General features: G+C 34.3%; 2 protein-coding genes and 1 non-coding gene across 8 annotated transcripts; all 3 read left to right on the top strand.

The window, feature by feature from the left end:
• Positions 1-383: 383 nt before the first annotated feature.
• LOC107773048 (cold-responsive protein kinase 1-like) lies at positions 384-6,891 on the top strand. Of its 6 annotated transcripts, XR_012704412.1 has the most exons (7): positions 502-703; positions 1,850-2,023; positions 3,588-3,700; positions 3,791-3,844; positions 4,105-4,315; positions 4,391-4,628; positions 5,959-6,873. XR_012704412.1 is itself a non-coding variant. In XM_075242017.1 (5 exons), exons 2-5 carry the CDS (start codon positions 1,994-1,996, stop codon positions 6,227-6,229), a joined length of 750 nt encoding a protein of 249 aa, XP_075098118.1. In that variant the 5' UTR covers positions 384-495; positions 1,888-1,993; the 3' UTR covers positions 6,230-6,876. The 6 variants fall into 6 exon arrangements, 3 of the variants coding, with proteins under 3 accessions (XP_075098118.1, XP_075098117.1, XP_075098116.1); XR_012704413.1 differs by lacking the exon at positions 3,791-3,844 and having other exon boundaries at positions 403-703; positions 1,888-2,023; positions 5,959-6,872; XM_075242017.1 differs by lacking the exons at positions 502-703; positions 3,588-3,700; positions 3,791-3,844 and adding an exon at positions 384-495 and having other exon boundaries at positions 1,888-2,023; positions 5,959-6,876.
• A 1,166-nt stretch (positions 6,892-8,057) lies between these two features.
• On the top strand, positions 8,058-8,130 carry TRNAR-UCU (transfer RNA arginine (anticodon UCU)). The gene has a single exon. It is a non-coding gene; the product is annotated as a tRNA-Arg (tRNA).
• A 2,166-nt stretch (positions 8,131-10,296) lies between these two features.
• On the top strand, positions 10,297-13,430 carry LOC142175402 (stem-specific protein TSJT1-like). The gene is made up of 4 exons (XM_075242018.1): positions 10,297-10,638; positions 11,303-11,543; positions 12,142-12,262; positions 12,946-13,430. Exons 1-4 carry the CDS (start codon positions 10,427-10,429, stop codon positions 13,131-13,133), a joined length of 762 nt encoding a protein of 253 aa, XP_075098119.1. The 5' UTR covers positions 10,297-10,426; the 3' UTR covers positions 13,134-13,430.
• The last annotated feature ends 8,650 nt before the right edge of the window (positions 13,431-22,080 follow it).

The raw sequence follows: 22,080 nt of genomic DNA on the forward strand, positions 1-22,080 counted from the left end.
GTAATACCAAGACTATTAATACATGCATTAGTATGTTTAAAGACAAAATTATCCTTAAACTCCCTTAAAGCTAGAGATATGGAGGGCATTTTTGTAAACAATTATTTTTCTTAAAAATTATGCAATGCATTATAATTTTAATACACCACACCAAATATCAGATAAGAAATAATATCTACATAACGAATGCTTATATTACTAACATATGCACTACTAATCCATGCACCTTATTCCGCATTATTCTTATACACTTTATTCTGCATTATTCTTATACACCGACCACCTTAATTATCTAGTGTTCAGATTTAGACGTAATATTATCTTTATATATTCATAATGATTGTTGTTGAAAAAAAAAAATGAAGATAAAAACACTAAAGTGGAGGAAGGGAAAGGTAGTTGAGAATACAGCGATTGACAGATTGGCAAATTAGAGGAGTATCGCTTTCACAGCTCCACATCAACCAAGAAAATGCTACACCCTCAAAACCAAAGGTATAATAAGTCGTCTTCTTCGTCTGCTACTGCTGGTGATCATCTCATTTCTTCCACACGACGTCGTTTCGCCTGTCAAATCACCCAGAAAACCTACGCCCGCATTTTTGTCACCTTCTTCTACCTCTTTCTTTCATCGTCCTCTCAAATTGTTCACTTTCACGACTTCAAAACACAACTCAGTATTTTTTTTCCTTCAATTTTTATGGTACGTAAAAATTCTCGCTCTCTCTCTCTCTCTCTCACACACACACACACTTTGAATTGCTATTCAGGATTTGAATTGAGCTAGCTACAATTTGTTTTCTTTTGCTACTGTTAAAAATTGCTGGCTCTGTTGATCAATAGTAGATAAGTTAATTAGCTTATGATCAGTCAAGTTTGAAGTGGTTAAGCTGAATCTGAGTTAGAGGTTTTAATTTAGAGCCAATTGCAGAATGGTATGATTAGTCAAGAATTTTGATTTTTGGTGCATTTGCTTAGAATACTTAAAACTTTAAAATATGTTATTACCTACTTTCAATTTATATGAACTTATTTCCTTTTTAGTCATTTAAAAAAGAATGAACTCATTCCTAATAAGTAAACTCTTAATTTTGGGATTCCAATATGATCCTTAATGAGAAACTTTCACAACCGCCCAAATGTTATGCCATGTTTACGCCACAAGTTTTAAAATATTTATAGTCACACAGATGTTATGGCATGTTTACAACACACAAGTTTCAAAAGTCTTTTTTTTCTTTCTTAAACTATGTGCCAAGTCAAATAGATTCACATAAATTGAAGCGGGGATATTATTTATAGAACGTGCTCATTTATTTTTAGATGAAAAAAAGCTTATACATGATGCATTTATTTATCTTTTTAGGGTTCAAAACCGATCTTATTAATAAATCATTTTCCTAGGATGTGATTCCACTGGGATTCCACTGGGGTGTTGTTATTGTTTGGTAGGCTGTGATGCATATGCATATACTGACTTATGCATATATGTACTTTATGTAGTTTTTTTGTTTCTGCTACCGGGAATTTTGAATTTTAGTTAATTGTTTCCTTCATAGTTAATTCAAAAGAAACTATACAAAACTTAATATTTTTACTGTAGAATGCGTAAATTTCAATGGTTGACCTGAGTAGTAGAGCCATAGCATTTGGTTATAAGATGTGTTTCTTTTAAAATTGGTGTACGCCTCAATTACAAACTAGTTCGTGTTGGTTATATGAATTCTATATCCATCCTGCTCCATTTGGTCCGGTTCATTCCACTTCTCAGTTTTTTTAAAGCAAGCTAACTGACAACAATTTGATTTGGATATATCTCAAAAACAGTGAACATTTTCATTTATCACAGAAAAATTGGAGAAGGCTAACATGTAATTCACACGTCAGGAGGCATTATCGGTCAAGTAAGAAGATTGTCCTACTAAAGTACGGATTGGAATGAACTGCAGCTGCTTTGGTGCCTCAACTGTGCGGCAGAAAAGGGGTGTTGATCATGTTCATAAAGATACACCAGACACTGGAGGTTAGTACATAGTTGGAACTTGGATTTTAGCTGATCATTTTTTTCTCAGTTTCATGATTTATTTAGTCCTTTAATGAATTTTTCGCAACTTTATTGCCTTCAGCATTAAACCTCATACTCCTACATAGCTGGTTGGTCTGGATGTGGCATTGTCATTTTATCATGGTGGTTGCAATATTCTGTGAATAATTCTAATTCATCTTTTCTCTTTCCTTTTTCTAGTTATCAAATTGTTTATGCTTCTGCCTTTGTATACTTGCTATTCTGAAATTCTCTTACACCCAATGTTAGTGGATACAAGCTGTTTAACACCTCCGGTGCACTTATCATTACTTATTTTGAGCTAATTGACCTGCCTTCTGTAATTTATACACCAGATTGAACAAGCGTCGAGCATAATTTACTTTATTGCAATACTAAAAGGGAGTGATTTCTACAAGAATATTTTGGTACTTGATAAATATAATTAATATGCTTGCTATATAGATAATGACATGTTCTAGAAGCAGTTAGCGTTTGGATTGAGTTTGCTCCAAGGGGCCAATATGTACTTGGCCCTTGATCCCAAAAGAAAAGAAAACGTCAGTTGATCAACTACGCTTCAATCCTACTTATGGGGTTGAAAATGTGGCTGCTCTTTCCAGTAGTTGGAGAATTCATTGTAATTAGACTATTTTTACTTTGGTTGCTAGGTGACTACAACCCTTCTCATTTATTATCCGGCTTGGGACACGGTATGCTTTACAAGGCCCACAGGTGGATTTCAAAAGAAAAACACGATTTCATCTTGTTCCTAACTAGAACTAAGAACTGGTCAAATTTGCTCCAGGATCTGAATAGTGAGTAGTTGCCGAACATGAACTGATGTGGTAGGTTTAATCATAGAATATCATTATAAGGGTCGAGAAGGGAAACTTTGAGTATTCCCTGCTCCCTAGCTTGCTCAGGTATCTGTCTAAAATCATCTTATAAGTGGTTAGGATAAGAGGCAGTCAGTCAAGTGGCACAACTATTACTCCCTCAATTTCAATTTATGTGAACTTGTTTGACTGGGTACGGAGTTTGAAAGAAATGAAGACTTTTGAGATGTGTGGTTCTAAACACGCCATAGCATTTGTATGAATATAATTCTTTTGAAACTTGTGGTCTTAAACATGTTATAGTAGTTGTGTGGCTCTAAAAGCCTCTCATTAAGAGTATAGTAGGAAGTTTAAGTTAAATTATTTCCAAATTTAGAAAGGGCTCATTCTTTTTAGAACGGACTAAAAAGGAAATAGGTTCACAAACTGGAACAAAGGGAGTACTTTTTATGATAAAAAAAGTTCACTATACCAAGTGATATGTGAGAAGTTATACAGAGCCCTGCATCAATGATGACACAGTTAAAGGATGAAAAAGTTCCATCTAGTTTAGTTTCTGGGGAACTTTTATTCTTGGTCAAAAACTTGACGCATCACATTTTGTTGCTGAAAATTTCCTTCTATCCATCTTTTTTCTGCAACAATTTAATCATTCCCCTTTGTTCTTCAGTTTCATGTCCACGCTAATATTTCCTTTTTGTCAGGCTGCTCCACTGCAAAGACAAGGAATTTTTCATATAGTGAATTAAGAATAGCAACCAACAACTTCCATCAAAGTAACAAAATAGGGTGAGGAGGTTTTGGGACAGTATACAAGGTTCAGCTCTATTCTATAAATACTTCTCTTCCTTTTCATGCCCGAGCTTTGTTACACGAACAACTTGCATTTGCATGGGGCTATTTACAGAATTACATTGCTGGAAGGCTTGGAACTATTAGACCTTTGTGTTATTAATTATAGGTAGAGATATATTATCTGTAATTCTTTAAAATTTTGCATCACAAACTTGTAATTATGTTATTTGATTTTCACATTTTCTGCCTCTTAAAGACAGTTATGCTTTGTAAACATTTTACTCTTGTAAGTTTTGGTTCATGGTTTTTGGCATATATGTAATATGAGATCAAGACTTTTAGAGAATAACAAGGTCCTTGGACTTAACTCTTGTGGTGCATTCACATGTTAGTTGAATGGTTATTAATTTTAGTGCAACTTTGTAGGGAACTCTAAAAAGAGGAGTAGAAGTTGCTGTGAAGACACTTTCTGCCGAATCAAGGCAGGGGTTGCGTGAGTTTTTGACAGAGATTGAAACCATATCAGATGTCAGACACCCCAATCTAGTTGAGTTGATTGGATGCTGTCTTGAAGGAAGTAACCGGATCTTGGTCTATGAATATGTAGAAAATAGGAGCCTCGATCGAGCACTGTTTGGTAAATTTGCTAGAAATTTAAAAAAATACTTCACCATTTATGAACGGGTTACTGGAAATGGTGCTTGCTTTGCAGGTTCCAGCGCTAGGAATGTTAAATTAGAGTGGGACACAAGGGCTGCTATTTGCTTGGGTACCGCTAGAGGTCTTGCTTATCTACATGAAGAATTAGTGCCGCATATAGTGCACAGGGACATCAAAGCTAGTAACATACTGCTTGATAAGGATTATAAGCCAAAAATTGGAGATTTTGGACTTGCAAAGCTTTTTCCAGATAATATCACTCATATCACCACACAGATAAAAGGAACTACGTATGTCCTCTGAATTTATTGTTGAAGCTTCAATGTTTTCCATTACTTGAAATTGGACTTTGTTGAACAGAGAGATTTAGTATAGTTAATACTTCCCGTGGGATGCTATAACCTGCTGCAGTTGTAGCTAAAGTGAAGAAAGGAGTGCAAGATAGTGCCTCAATACGAGTGTCCCCAAGCATATAGATTTGCCTTGGGGTTTCAACATGTGCCATTTTTCTATCTGGAGTCTTTGTCTATGAAGATTCTTGTAACTGCTATAGGATATAAAATTTATTACGTATGATTTGTGAGAAGTGTAGGTATAGGGAGTACTTCCTATGGATAGAAGCTGGGGCAGGGTTGCGGAATGGAGTCTAGAGATGGCAATTTCCACTGTTCAAGGGACTATTTGCCCCTGCTCTACTGTACCTTCATGACGGGAAGGGTACTTCGAGAAAATTAGAGGTTGATATGGGGAAGATAGAATTTGAACTTCACGAGAAAGGTGGTAATTTTGGATTGGGCATTCACATAAACATTATTGTTCCCACAGTACGCTAAATATTACTCCTATTAGCTTTGTTTAGTGTTTACCATACAATTATAGCTTACATATATTTTCCACTTAAGGTTCTTCCCCTGGTTCTCCAATTTCAACTGCCTATCAGTATCTCTCAATTGTTCTTGTTTATTTTCTCTCAGTATTTATTGGCCTATTTGGTAATCAAGTGTTGTTTGACCTATGGACTTAGTGGATGTAAATCAAGAAGTAGCTAACAAAATTATTGTGGATGTCAATAGGAAGGGTGCACATACACATGGGTAGAGCATTAGCTAGTAAACTTGAAATCACCATTCATCCGTGAGTACAGTGAGCGTGAGTGTGGAGGATTGTAGAGGTTGGGCGTCGTTAAAAATATTTTTAGATACACCTGTTAAAAAATCTAGAAGGCATTTTTACACCCGCCGATACCTCTCCAATTGCAATATCTAAGTGGATTCTCCTTTTTAAAGAACTAGCTTGTCTGAACTGTGTTGCTTATATTGTACCTCTTCCAGTGCAGAAGAATTAAGGGTACACGTTCTTCATAGCATCTTGCTACCCTTGCCTGATAAATATGTATTTTTCCTGAGAATTCACTACTGTTTGCCCTATTATTGTACACATTGTGTCTACTAGAAAGGCAGCGGATTCTCTAGCATCTGGCTCAAACTACAGTGTTTTGAATGTTCTGTGTTATGGTTTAGATAGGTCTCCAACAGATGTCCTGCTTTAAAGTTTTAAATGGTACCATGGGGTAACTGAAAGCAGTGTTCTTACTTCTGTACCTTTTTCTCTTCCGCGCAGTGGCTATTTGGCACCCGAATATGTAATAGGCCGTCAATTAACATCCAAGGCTGATGTTTACAGTTTTGGGGTCCTAATACTTGAAACAGTAAGTGGCAGGAGCAGTGGCAGCGGTACATGGAAAGGGCAGAAGTTACTCCTGGAATTGGTGGGTAGCATTTTTAAATTCCTTAATTTCTTTCTAGATCTACCATTCCATTCCCCAATAGAATCAACAGTCTATTGCATGGTTTGTTTACTTGCATTTGCAACTAGTATTTACATATATTGATTAGTGCTATTTGAAATAAGAAAACTGCCAGGCACATCAAGATGTGATTTTGTAGAGAATAGGGGTGAATCCATCTCTGATAAGTATATATCAATCAATAAACTAAATGTGCCTCAATCTCAAACTAATTTGGAGGGTTATGTGAAAGACATATGGATATGCTCTATCCGGACACATTTTACTCCTCTACTGTAAATAAGTTGTCTTGTGAAAATCTCCTTGTATATGATTATCCTTTTCCTTCTCCCAGAGTTGTGCGAAGTTAACAGTTGTTGGAGTTTCACTGATATCAATGGGGTTTATCAAGCAACGTATTTACATAGCCAAATACAAACTAGTCTGAATTAAGGTTTAGTTGTTATTACTCTTACACTATGTTCCTTATAAAAAAATTTACACTTACTTTAGTTCCATCGTTTACCAGTTAGTCTTGTAGTCTTTTTGTCTGATTAGAGATTTGTATGTTAGAATAAGGATAGGTGTGAGATTTCGAGAACCTCTAATTTAGCAGTAGTGGAGTGCATATAGAGAATTAATATACTTCAACCCAAGGCATAGTTGCTTGAAAGAGTCTCAAATAAAAATGTGCAAGATGAGATTTTTAGATTCAGCATGGGAAAAAGCATGAACAAGACAATAGTGTATTTGAACCTGTTTCGTCCAACTTGGATCATGGCAGGAGAGACAATTAGAACGTGCTGTTACAAAGTTGAGCTGATCCAAGAAGGTACCCGCTGGTAAAAGATGCTGGTTACCCAAAGTATGGGCCCAGTGGTCAATGAAGTGGGAGGAGAACCATGAGGCCTCAGGTTCAAATCCTAGCCATAGCAACCGAAAAAAAAAACTAGGTGATTTTTTCCCATTTGCCTAAGCCTTGGTGGTCAAAGTTATATGGTACCTCTGCTGGTGGGAGGTAGCAGGTATCCGGTGGAATAGTCGAGATGAGCACAAGGTGGCCCGGACACAACTGTCATAAGAAAAAAAGATGCTACTTTACAGCAATAGGAGATTGTGCTGAGTATGAGAGATTCATGTTATTCTGCGACAGAGGATCCAAGTCCAATGGTCCAAGTTGTTGTCCCAGATAGGTGATGTACCTTCATGTGATTGTTCAGAATTTTTATGTCCCAGATAGGTGATGGGAATTTTTATGGGACAGGGACAGTTAAAAAAAGCCCTTTTGTCGTGGAACAAAATAAAGGCATTAATGAAGGTTAAAAGAAACTGAGATAAATAAGAAGACTATAAAAGAATAAAAGATGTGCCTTCAAATTTATTGAATGCTGAAGAGTAGCACAATAAAAGATATTGTGTAAGATGTTCACTGTAGAGGGAGTAGATGGCCAAGACTAGTTAAGCAATTGGAGCTTTTAAATTTTTATCCATAGATTGCCGTTGGTTTTGATTCTAGAGAGTTAGGTGTTTGAACAGTAAAGTTGAGGATACATGCACTTTATAATTATATAAATATTATATTTCATTAGAGGATCACAAATATTTCTAGATACTTTTTAATATGTATGTATGTATGTATGTATATATATATATAAATTTAAAATTATAAAGTATATTCATATGTCGGTTTGGTTTGGATTTTTTAACTCAATACAAAATCAGATCAGACCAAACCTAACCGGATTATTTAATCAGTTCGGTTTGACTTTTCGGTTTAGTGCGATTTTCTTGTTCCGTTGAATACTCCTATATAACATAATAAGAAATGTATAGTCTCCTAAAAATCTTCTTAGAAGTCAAGGATTTCTTGGAACACGAGAAGAAGCATTCAGTCGAATATAAATATAATTATCGAGTAGCCCTGACAACAACAGCGCCCATGGCCTAATGGATAAGGCGCTTGACTTCTAATCAAGCGATTGTGGGTTCGAGTCCCACTGGGCGTGTACATGTTTTTTGTATATCCTTTCTATATCGCATGAATTAAAAACTAGAAAATTTTCATGACTTTTTGTATTTTTCAGTTTCAATAATATACTTCTCATAAATAGATAAACGGCCCATTTAAGGGCTCCATAGATCAACCAAAATTCCCTGCGGTGGGTTTATTGCGTTTATGGTTATGGATAAGTTCTATTATAAGTGGTGACCCATTCCTCGTATTTCCTCCCACATACTCAACTTTTCTTTCCTTTTTCTCGAATATTTATTAAACAAACCCCTTTTTCTCCAACAACAATCTAACAACCACGGTCCTTTTCTTCATTTATTATATCTTAATTGTACAAAATTTAAGGGTGTAAAATAAATATCTAAATTTTATGGTCTTAAATTGTACTCACTCCGATTCAAAATAAGTGATTTTTTAGTTGTTTTCACACATATTAAGAAATTCACCTTTTAACATTAAGGGGTCATTGGTAGGGTGAGAATAATGCTGAATATGATGTATTAATAATGCTGTAATTAGTTATGCTTGCATTAGTTATGCTGGTATTAGTTATGCCGGTATTGTTCTTATCCATTGTTTGGTTTGATGTATTAAAATATTGCACAATTTCTAAAAGAATTATTTGTTTATAAAAATGCCCTCAAAACTAGTCCACAATCTAACTTTTTAAAAGAAACATATGTTGAGAAATGTTTTTATATGAAAAGTTTTAAAAAAATTATTTTATTTGTCTACCTATATTGTAAAATAAAATTAAATATTTATTTATAAAAAAAAAATATGCTAAGTATTTATTTATTTACTAGGGATACAATTTTATTTTTCACTATTTGGATTATTTTGAACTTGTATTAATATACTAACTAGCATATTTTAATCAAGTACAAATTTTGAAGGACAATTTTGTCTTTAACTAAGCTAATGCATGCATTAAAACCCATTGCATTGTTAATACCATTGTTTTCTGTGCATTAGTTATGCATAAGATAATACCAAATAGGATGTATAACTAATGCCTGCATAACTAATGCATAGGTTCAAAATGTCTACCAAACAATGCATTATTAATACACAAAGCCAATGCATGCATTAACTTATCTAATGCATCCTACCAAATGACCCCTAATTAACAATAAAATTGACCATATTAACCTTTACTATCTCTTCACATAAACACTCATAACACATACTCCAACATTATTTACTCCATGGACAATGTAGGAAAAAAAATAATTAATTCATTCTTGAAATCTGGAATAATCACTTATTTTGGACCACAAGAAAAAAGCCAAAAAATCACTTATTTTGGACCGGAGGGAGTACCCATCTACTAAAAATATATTTTAACTATTACTTTCTCTGATTCACTTTAATTGATTTTTTGATTGTTTTCAACCATATTAAGAAATTCACCTTTAGCATTAATTATTAATAAAATTGAGTATATTAACCTTAATTTGTTCATCGGAAATATAACAAATATTCCCAGACTCTGTGTTTCAAGGGCAACTTTGAAAAAAAGAAGTTAACTCCTTCTTGATATCTGAAAAGAATTAAATATTGTGGGTCACAAGAAAAATACCAAAAAATCAATTAAAGTGGACCGGAGGGAGTATGATCTTAAATATATTATGTTATTTTTATTAGAAATTAGGAATAACTTAAAATATTAAATATTAAAAATTTATGCATTAAATATAAAAATACATTTTATTTATTTAAAATTATATCCGCGTGACCTATAAGTCATAAATTTAAACTGTAGAAGCAACTACTAATGCTTGCATTAGGGTAAGTTACCTATATCACACTTCTAGGGTGCGACCGTCCTTGAACCCTACATGACTACAGAATTTTGTGTATTGGGTTGCCCTCTTCTTTTTTTAAATAATTTAAAAATATAAAGTCACATAAATTGAAATACTATTTCCATAGTCACCTCCACCTCAAATACATGTGCCCCAACATATAAAAACCATTTAAAATTTTCAGGTTTCCTAAATTCAAGAATTGATTGGCACTTAAAAATTCTTACCAATTTACAAAATTCAGTGATCCACATCACCAATTTTAGAATAACTTTAACCCCACTTCAAGATTCGTAATGGATAATGCTGACACCTCTGTCTCTTCTTATCTTTCTTTCTTCTTTGCCTATAAATACTCGACAAAATCACACACCATTTCATTATCCATTCTACCAAATATTAATTGACTAATATTGTGTCTTTGTATATTACATTGTTTTTGTTAGATCTCTGTATTTTCCCATTCAAAAAAGGCAAGAAAAAATGTTGGCAATATTCAAGAAAGGTGTTGTTGATCCACCAAAGGAATTGCAGAGTCCAGCCTCATTACAAGCATCAATTAAAGCTGCATCTCCTGAAGAAACTATGAAGAATTTCTTATCTGCAAATCCAAATAATGGATTTTCTATTGGTTTTATGGATAAGGCATTTTTGGCCTATTCTAATCGTGCAAGTTCATATAACACTCTTCAAAGGTATTGATCCTCTCTCCTAGAGATTTTATCGCATTAACTGTCTATACTAAATCAATAAATGCATGATATGATTGTTTGCAGGTATACTTTTCTTGTTTAATTATGGTTAATTAAAATATATTTTTTCGCCTCAATAAATTACTTAATCATGGTGATTTGATATGGTTTGGTGTGATAGAAATAGAGAATAGAGAAAAATGTTAGGGATCTTTATATAAATAGCCGGTTGGATTCACTTCTTATTTGTTTCTAGCATGTATACATATATTATATATGATTATACACATATTATATATTAACCGGCTAATTTTAGTTTATGCGATTGGGTGGGTGGTTGGGACAGAGTTAAAATTTGGGTGGGATGAGGCTTTCATATGCATTGGCGGGGCTAGAAGCTTGAATAGGGTTCACCCGAACATAGTAACTTTTGCTCAAACAGTATATTTGAGTTAAAGAAATTATTAAATATTTATAAATATTAAATTTAGAACTTGGTTCCGCCTCTGTTCACATGCTTTGCTTCGCCCTGTCTCGCCTCGTTTGTCATCCCTCTTCTTTAATACTAAAATTATGTTTATATGTTCTTAAATTCGCCCAAAATTGTGATTTTCAAGCCTATGAATTAGAGAAATAATGGGAAGTTATTTGAATTTTTTTTTTGTAGGTTGTTCTGTGGTGTGAATGACATATACTGTGTTTTCTTGGGAAGTTTGAACAACTTATGTGCCTTAAACAAGCATTATGGCCTATCAAAATGTGCCAATGAGGCTATGCTTGTAAGTGAAGCATATCGGACCCTCCGTGACAGAGGCCCATACCCGGCCCATGAAGTTCTCAAGGATCTTGAAGGTAGCTTTGGATTTGTGATCTATGATCATAAGGCTGATACAGTCTTTGTTGCCCTGGTACGTTTATATATTGTGAATATAGAAATATATGTAGGGGCGAAGCTAGAGGTTTGGTTATGATTTCGGTTGAATCCCCTAGCTTTGGTTCAAGAAGGGGAGTTTTGATTTAACTCGTAAGGTTGACTCCACGTGACCTCCTTCGAGCCGTGAAAACAGCCTCTTGCAGATATGCAGGATAAGGCTGCATACAATAGACCCTTGTCGTCCGGCCCATCCCCAGACCCCGCGTAAAGTGGGGACTTAGTGCACCAGACTGACTATTAAGTTGCGCATTTGATTGAAAACTATTTGATACTATTGTGTTTTGGAAAGTATTACTATGTTTTAGGTTGAATGCCATATTTGGACCCCGTGCCACCTGTTTGGACCCTTAGGCCTTTATTTTTTGCCGGTAGCTTTGGTTCTAACTTTGTATGTGTCTTAAGAAATTTATTGTATATACAAATTATTAAGCTAGTACCCATGATCAAAATTCTGAATCCGTAAACTTCAAATTCTGGCTCCGTTGTTTGAATATATGTTTGTTTATTTTTGTAAGGTTATGATATTTTTTTTGTGTCACTAATCAATATCATGAATGGTGTTTTATGGATAGGGTGCTGATGAAAAGGTGAAGCTATTCTGGGGCATAGCATATGATGGATCTGTTATGATATCTGATAATGTGGATCACATTAAAGCAAGTTGTATCAAATCATTTGCTCCCTTCCCTGTTGGTATGTAGCTCAATTTCAAAAGTATTTGCCTAGATTTAGTCACTAAGCTACAAAATCAAAAATCAAATTGAGCAAGCACTAGGTCTTTCCTTTTGCGGTAAGGATGCAACAGATGATGTGTAAGTTAGGCGCATGTTACATGTTCAAACTTTGTCATTGACAAAGCCTGATAGGAGTTGGGAGGAAGGTAGAGGGTCGGTCCATATTTGTCCTAATTTCAAACCTTTACGCCAACTATAGTTAGGCCAGAACACAAGAAATTTCTCAGATACAAAAAAAACTACTACATTACACAACTGGAACTAATTAGGGACGGAGGTAGCATATAAGTTATGAATTCGGCTTAATTCAGTAACTTTTGGCTCGAATTCGATATACAACAACAACAACAAATTCGGTGTAAATATCACAAGTGAGGTCTGGGAAAGGTAGTGTGTAGGCAAATCTTATCTCTACCTTGTGAAGGTAAAGAGGCTGTTTCTGAACGACCATCGGCTCAAATCCAATATATGTGATAAACAATCTACTAAATACATACAACTACTGGATTTCGAACTCAATAACTCAAATAGTCAGTGCTCTTAATGACATTCCGAATTCATAAACTTCTAATCCTCGCTCTACCGTTATTGGAACTAATAGCTGTGAGAATATTAATGTTGGATGTGATTGATGTTTTGTAGGGTGCATGTACCATAGTGAAACAGGATTAAAGAGCTATGAGCATCCAAGTTACAAGATGAAAGCAATGCCAAGAGTAGATAGTGAAGGATCAATGTGTGGAGCTTATTTCAAGGTTGATGTCTACTCAAAAGTGAATAGCATGCCAAGAGTTGGAAGTGCAGCAAATTGGGCAAATTGGGGCCAGTAGACATGTTTTAGACCTCATTAAAAAAAAAGACTATATTAACAAAGACTTGTTATCTTTGTTAATTGCTGCTGTTTTATTAATTGTGTTTCAAGCATTTTCATCTTCTAAATGGACCTCAGCTTTGTAAATTGACTTGAGGTTCCTAGATGGGAAGATTGTCTCTTTAGCCCTTTTTTTCTCTTTATTTTGTACTACTCATTTTGGGGATTAACCTTTGTATAAATGAGACTCTCTCTTAGTTTGCTCCTATAAGTTTCCATATTAATAAAAAAATTCGCTTAGAGTTCCTCACAAAAATTATACGAACAATTTAATTTTTTGTAAACATAATCACCAAATTTCCACCTTCTTGTGGTGATTATGTCCCCATCATAATTTTCTATAAGCCTAATCAATCAAGTTTGTCTCTCTTTTGGACAAGAAAGGCTAGCTCATCTAATAAAACTAGAGACTTTAATTATTGGCCAAATGCCCAAACATATAGATGGCCCCTCAAACTTGGCACGAAAGCGTTAGTTAGACACCTCAATTTTGCTAATAACAAGTTGAGCATCTCAACTTTGCCAATAACCAAGACTTTTGTACAATAATTTTAATGTTATTAAATTTAAAATTAATTTATAAATATTTTTAAAGTATTAAAAAAATTAAATCTTATTTTAGTAACAAATTTATCTATGTTCACATAATAAAAGATCAAATTAACCTTTCAAATAAACTGTGACAAATAATTTGAGACGAAATGAAAATATTACTTGTAAAATTTTTGTTACCCACTTGAAATTTATTGACGTTGCATCAAGATAAATATGCTGAGATTATGAGGTTGTTGGGTTAAAATTAGTCTTTCCAGGGGAATAAATCAGTGATCAAGAGATAAAATTCAAGGATAATTGCATGAGCTCGAATATTCATTTATTTTTACTTAATGGGGTTTGCGTCTGAATCATTCACATTTCAATTTATTAAGTGTGTTTATTGTTTTCTTTTATGACTGCTTAGCTTATTTGTTCTGAATATATTTAGGTCATTCTAACTTTTCACAATCTTTAACATTATTAAGTCTTTATTCACTTAAAGATTTTTATAAAATACCAGTCTTAGAATACGCGCGTTGCGCGTGTATTTAATATCACTGAATATAAATTTAGTAAAATTACATAGAGGTTATTCACAAAATTGTCTAACTTATTAAATAAAAACTAAAAAAAAAACCGAAAAAATAATGAATATAATCACATTTACCTACCTCAATAAAAGAAGGTCTCTGCTCTACAAATACTTTATTATTATGAAAGAGATTATATATGCTAATAAATATTATTACTTCCTTTAGCTCAATAATGATGAGTAATATCAGTTAGTCACATATCCCTAACAAATTTATCAACACTATAAGAAACTATAAAACACAATGGCAACAGTTTTGGAATGTGTTTTTTGACATTGTCCTAAATAAGAATAGCTTGAAATAGCCATTGGGCATAGTCTCTTGTACAATTCTGGTATATGCACATGTGTCCATCACACAATTGCCAGACCAAATCTAGGATGAAAAAATAGCTAACATTACAACTTAAATCTTTAATGTTTTGGATGATCTGAAAATAATTATGAGCTCCTGAGTACAATTTTTGTATAATTTGCTTTAAGTTTTCTTCTCTTGGTATCTTGAAGGGGAAGACTTCTAATATTACCTGGATTATTGTTGTTCCATGTGAAATAACAATTCCTAAAATTATAAATTCTTGTGAAATTAACTTACTCGACTTATAATTTTATTGGGTTATATTCCTAAATATTAGGAGTTTTATTTAGTTCAAATAAGAAAAGATTTAATAGTCAAAATTTTAATTAATTTTGACGTCTTAAGTAATAATAAAAATACTAAGTAAATGGTAATTTGATCCAATATGAATTTATTTTAAATGATAAGAATATCAATCAATTTTGCGTTGAAGTTTCGTACTTTTATAATAGTCTAGATAGATTGACTGAAGAGGACAAAATTAATAGAAAAGTAAAACATTATTTTTCTATATACTTAGTAGTTTTTAATTTTAGTCTCACATTATTTACCATATAATAAGAATAAGTTAATATATTTTGTTAAAAATTTAAGTGAAGTAAAAATTGTTTTTCAAAAAATAATTATTATTATCCATTGATGTTAAATAATTATTTTATTCATCATGAATAAAACCGGAGTACCATGGTTATGTCACTTTCCATAAAGAAACTACTTGTACTAATATTGTTCTACTGTAATATCATCAAATAGTCAAAAGAACGTCTACAAAATATTTATGTAAGGTACAAAATCTAATTGAATTTAAAGTCTTATAATTTAGGTATCTATCTTAAATAAGGAAAGATTTAATACTCAAATTTCAACAAAATTTTAGGTCCTAAATATTAGGAAAATAACTAAATGATTATTTTATCTAGTGTGAACTCTATTTTTAAAGGGTAAAAAAGGCGAACGATATTTCGCTAAGTGACTTCGTACTTTTTACCCCATCTCGATGAGTAATTTTGTAAAAATAAAATCACATAATATTATATATGTTAAAAACATGTTTGTATTTGAGTTATAAAGTAAAATTTTAAGCTTACCATATTTATTAATATTGATTCTATATATAGCTAACTCAATAAAACAATAAACTTTGTCACATAAAAGTCCTCAATCATCTTTCAAATATATTCAACTTAAATTTAGTTATTTCCTATGAGCAAAATATAATATTGTTCTATTTTTCTAATCAATACTTAGCATTATATGAATTGTTTCTACTCTTATTTTCGTCTTGAAGAGCTTTCTTTCTCTATCCATGCACATGCTCATACATGTATTATATGCCTAGTGTATAGATATCAAGTGCCACAAGTTCTGTATAATAATAACGACATGAAAAATCTCATTTATTAGGTATCTTAGCTAAGAGTATACTTCGTTATTTTTTTTATAGTACCTATTGTCAATCTAACTCCCTTATGATATCAGTAGGACAAAATATAGAGTATATGATGTTTAACTTCTACCAATTTCCCTCAGAAAGTTACTATTTGTGTATGTGTTTCACATGATCAATGATTATTTGACTTTAGCACACTCCTCATACATAAATTATATTATACCATTAATTATTTGAATTCACGAAATTGAGTTAGCTATTTTCCTATGGTATTCAACTTATTCAAACAGATTTATTTCTCATGTAAATATCTCTTATATTACCTTTCGTTCACGAAAGTTCATAAGAAGTGCCTACCTATTTTTATTAAACTATTTAACATTGAAAACTCATGATGAATCCTTGTTTTTGATACTTGGATACGATATTATAGAAGAAAAGGGTAAACCTACTATGAGAATCTAAATCTAAATACCAAAAAAATAAAGTTGGAAAGCAAATTTAAGTTACGAATGCAATGACCCAAACAACCTATGCAAAATTTATAAATAAGTCAAGTTTTGAACTTAATCGTATATAAGACATTGTAACGTACCTTTCAATTTGCAATTATATATCAACAATATACGAACCTAGTGCATGTGCAGCATTAATTTAACATGCGGCAGTATGGGCAATAAAAGAATCCTAATAACAAGGAAAGAATGAAGAAACAAAGAAAAATCTAAAGAAGCCTAAACCTAAAAGAAACCCACACACGGCAGTAAAGAAACTGAATCCTAGTCAAAGAAAAGCCTAAAGAATCCTAAACCTAAACAAAAGAAAATCTGTAGCCAACAAAAATGGAAATAAACGGCAGTTTTTTTTTTGCCTAAGAAAATTATAGTTGATTATAATTACAATTATGTCCAGCGTAGAATATACTTACAAATGGTAAAAAAGGCGAATGACATTTTGACAGGGGCTTCGTGCTTTGAATATAGTATAGATGATCTTTTACTACCATTTTGTCTACTAGTATGAGCAGCCGCTACCATCATTCTCTATTGACCACCACGGCTAACTATTATCATAAGCGACTCGGGCGGCTCAATAATTTTTGTGGCCATGATGACAGGCCTTAAATTATTTTTTTTGAATTACATATATATAAAATACCTATTTGAAGTCTAGTTAATTTCCTAATGTTTTGAGATGCAAAATTTTTACGTAGGAATTGTTTATAATCATTTCTCCTAATAATCCTTTTTGGGACTGTATTATAGTTTTAACTTTTTTTCTTTATTAAGTTTTGAACAACCTAATTCATATCTCTAGTTGACATATTTATTTCAATACATAATTAAAAAGATAATACATAATATTAGATAAAAAATACTTGAAAGGTGGCAAAATAGAATCTAATTCAAGAAAAATGATAATTAAATTCCAAAATATCTTTTACTACTTCAATAACTCTTCGCAATGCTTGAAACGTGAGGGAAAAAAAGTGTGCAATATATTTCATGAAAAGTACTCTTAAGCTATGATTTTTCAGAAAATAATATTAATATAACTTATCAGACTTGGACTTGGAAATCAAGATAAGAAATATAAAAATATATAAATGTTGTCTAAGAGATTAACTCTTGGACAAACCAAGAAAGAGAGAAAATAGTATAAAATATAATCTACATATTTCTAATTAAAAAAAATGATAAGAAGTGGAATATAATGATTTCCCTATATTTTGTTCACAGCAAGAGGGTTAGAAGAGTTATTTACTGAAATTTTACTCAAACGTCAATTAGTCACACATTAAAAAGTTAATTTTCCTTTTATATAGTAAAAAAATCTACTTTTTCTGCTTAAAAGTACTCATTATTTTCCACACACACAAAAAAATTATTAGCCTATTAATGATAAAAAAAGAAATGGGACCTCCAAATTTGGGGCCTAAAGCACATACTTTAAGGCTTTACCCTAAAGCCGGCACTGAATTAAGCTACTACCATTGACCACCACTGCAGAAGCATCACCACCCACAACAACAATAACTATCACTATCACCACCATTTGCCACCTCGCAATCATTATTGTCGATCACCACAATTAACTACCCATGTTGCTTATCTTAATATTGTGTTTCATTAAAGAAGTTTGTTTAGGACACAGTGTAAAATTAAGATTTTTGCTATTACTTTGTGGATATAATATTTAATTGTTAATTTACTTGAATTTTAAATAATAGTACTCTTCGTTCAATTTATGTGACATTTTTTTCCTTTTTAGTTAATTTTAAAAAAAATGTCACATTTCTTTACTTGTGTACATCGAGACAAGGGAGTTGCATCAGGGGTAGCCTCGTAATGAATCAGACTCGAGTTCGAAGATGAGGCATCAAGTCTAAAGACCGAAGTGTCCGTTGAGACCGAGGCCAGCAGCAATCGAGATTAAATATGACCGACTTCGAGTGAAGTGCAATAACGGAGAGGCGAGATATCCGTAACCGGTCGAAGATCACGGTCGAAATCTCGGAACCGATCAAATCAAGGGCGGTTATTTGTACCAATCATGAGATTTATTTCCGTAATTAGAATTTTACTATAATTAGGATTCCTCTAGTATATAAAGAGGGGTCCCCATCATTTGTAAACACCTTACATTGACGAATATCAAGACAATATAATATTTCTTTCTTCTTCTTATCAACTTACTGCTCTTTAACTGTTCTTACTCTATTAAGCTCGAGGGTACATTAGCTCGAAGGCATCGACAAAACACAGGTTTGCTTTGTATTATTGTCGATTTGCATCATTCATCTTTACGTTTATCAATTGGTATTAGGTGAAATCACATATCCTTAAAATCACATTATAAGTTTAATTGTTACTCAATTTTTAGATAACATCAACCCTCGAAAACCTTAAGAGGTACCAAATTGAACACACTTATGCTAAGGTATAACAAAGTTTTTTCGATAACACTGAACCCTAATGGGTACAGATCTATCTCATGCTAACGCATAAAATATATTTATATGATTAAAACTTTGAAGCCGAAAAAAGGGAAAAAGCCAATCTTTCGAGGTCATATCGGCTCGATTAAAGAGCCTAAGGGCCATTACATTGTTGAGCTCGAGGACCCGCCCTCGCTTAACCAAAAAACCTAAGTGTTTTGCTACTCTAAGTTCGAGCAAGTACTCACTCGATTATAGAGACTATAACAATCCGATTTCAACAAAATTTTCACAAGGCAGCGAAGTGAGTCGAATTTCTCACAAAACCTAAAGTATATGAGAATTATCATAAGGCGAAAGCAAAACAAAATTTTCACGAAATAGAAATCAGAGACAAATCGGAAAAAAAAAACCTTTCATATATACGAAAGTATTTACAAAAACACTCAGGGTCTTACACAAAAAATCCAAAAAAAAAAGAATAAGAAAAAAATTCTAATCTTCCCTGGGAGCTCCATCTTCATCTTCTCCTCTCTCAGATCCACTTGCGTTCCCGGAGTCATCATCATCTAAGAGCAAAGATTTAGCTTCGGCCTCAAGCACTTTTGCGTTCTCGATATCGGTAGTGAAGTCAAAACCACGAGCATGAATTTCTTTGAGAGTCTCTCTCCGAGACTAAGACATGGCATGCTCACAACACATAATGATCAAACCTGAGCAACATCAGAAATTTCCTTTGCTCGAGCGTGAGCGGCTTCAGCGTCAACTCGATAGACAGCCACGACCACTTCCACGTTGCCCTTTACTCTTTCTACCTCAGATGCGACCTTTACAAGCTCATAAGCCAACCGAGCCTCGAGCTCCTCAATTTTCTTGGCTTAGGGCAAGCTCTCTTGCTTCATGCTTTGGAGTTGATGCTCAACCGAAGATAGCTGGGCTCGAGCAGTATCTTTCTCCGAGGCGAGGTGTTCCATGTTCTGCTTCTACCCTAAAGTCTCTGCCTCTTTCATCTCAGCCTCCTCGAGAAGCTGCTCGATTTTTTCGGCCTTCTGCTGAACCTGCAGGGTCAAAGTATCAGTCTCCATCCCCGAATCAACACACCAAACTTCTAAGAAGATTCTTCATTACTTGTTCAATTAGGTCAGTCTGCTCTTTGTGAGTTATTGCCAATTGAGCTCGGAGGTCTCTGACCTCCTCTTTTATTTTTCACATTGAGGAGTTTGAGGGCGTCTCTCTCCTCCGTGAACCTTTTGAGATCAGCCTCACACCAGTTCATCTCAGCTCGAAATTTGGAAAATACTTCCCGATGAAGCGTCATGGCCTATGTAGAAAGGAAGGAAATCAGACAAAAGAAAATAAAAGTAAACATAAACCTATTAACGGGGGCTGAAATCTACCTAGTTCAGGAGTTGCTGAGCCTTATCGAAAATGATTGATGCATCCAGGTCGGAAAACATTATCGATCCCCATGAAGTAGCCACAAAATAAGTCATCCCCTTCGTGGGTCGTTCCCACATCGGGGGTCTCTATAGACTGGGCCTCCCGAATTTGCGCCACATAAAATGTGGGGAGGGGCGGGGAATCAACAATGTTGACGATTTCCCCAAGCAAGACACTTGGGGTGCTCTCTCCGATTGTTCATCACGGCAGGAGGCATTTTAAGCCTCCGTTGATTCAGGGACTTTGCTTGGACTATCTTCCGAGATCTCCTCGGTCCGAAGATGAGCCTCCTCGATTGTCACCGGCTCAGCTGCTTTTGAAGCTTCGACGCTTCCCCTCTTTCGAGGCACCGACTCGCAGTCAGCATCTTCTTTATCCTCTTCTTCATCTCGTAGTTTCTGGGCTATGTCGGTAGGCAGAGCGGCAGTGCCATTCTTCAACTTACGAGCCTTGCTTTTCTTAGGCTTTGGAGTATCATATGGCGAGACCCTTTTCCTCTTCTTATCCTTAGCCAGTTTCGGGGCCTCCTCTTCCCTAAGTGGGGCGGCCTCATGGCAGTTTTGTCTCCGAGACCTGTATGGGAGGAAATTAAGTAAAAATAAAAAAGAAACATTTCACAGGAAGGCATCGAACATAGATAAAAAAGCTTACCATGATTTTGGCCTCCCATCGGCCCTTGGCTAAATCGCGCCACGAGCGCTCAACATACGAAGAGGTCGATGCCAGTTTCCGAACCCAACCTTCAAGGTTCGGGATTGTACCGGGCACCCAAGAAACCGCTGCATCATAAGAAAGAATGTTGATAAGAAAAGGTAAAGGAAGCAAAGCAATCAACATAAGTTATTGGTGGGTTTGTACTTACGCTTCATGTTCCATTCTTCGGGGAATGACATCTTATCGGTCGGGATTATGTCAGAAGTCCTCACTCGGACAAACCGGCCCATCCATCCTCGATTTTTGTCCTCGTCTATGCTCGAGAACAACATCTTTGTGGCCCGGTGCTGAAGCCTTACTAATTCGCCTTGATAAAGACGGGGGCTGTGTAGTCTAATGAGATGATCGAGGGTGAAAGACATCCATTCGACCTTGCTCACGAAGAATCAGAGCAAAATAACAATGCACCAAAAAGAGGGGTGGATTTGTCCTAGGGTTATGTGGTATTGGCGGCAGAAGTAGATAATAATGGGATCAATGGGACCTAGCATGAAAGGGTAAGTGTAAACACTTAAAACCCCTTTTACATGAGTGGTAATATCCTCCTCGGGCGTAGGAATCACCACCTCTTTGTTTTCCCAATGACAATCTTTTTTCACCTGCTCAAGATCACCCTCGGTTATCGAGCATATGTATCTCGACATTGGTTCACAACGGCCAGGGACAAATGAGGGTTTTTCAACTTTGAAATCAGAAGTAAGGTCGCATGACCCGGGAACACATTCTTCGATACATTGCTCCACCTACGTTTTATCACCGACCGGCCGCGATGAAGAGGTTTTTTTCCATTTGAGGAACGGTTTTTGATGTTTTCGCCATTGTTATATGAGTTGAAAGAAAGAAGAAGACGAAATTTGTTGTTTTAAGAAAAGATTGGCAAACGGAATTGAAGAACCTGCAGAATTGATAAGCTTGAAGGGAATGGAAGAGTTTTGAA

This window comes from Nicotiana tabacum, chromosome 21, assembly GCF_000715075.1.
Source record: "Nicotiana tabacum cultivar K326 chromosome 21, ASM71507v2, whole genome shotgun sequence".
Classification (NCBI taxonomy): domain Eukaryota; kingdom Viridiplantae; phylum Streptophyta; class Magnoliopsida; order Solanales; family Solanaceae; genus Nicotiana; species Nicotiana tabacum.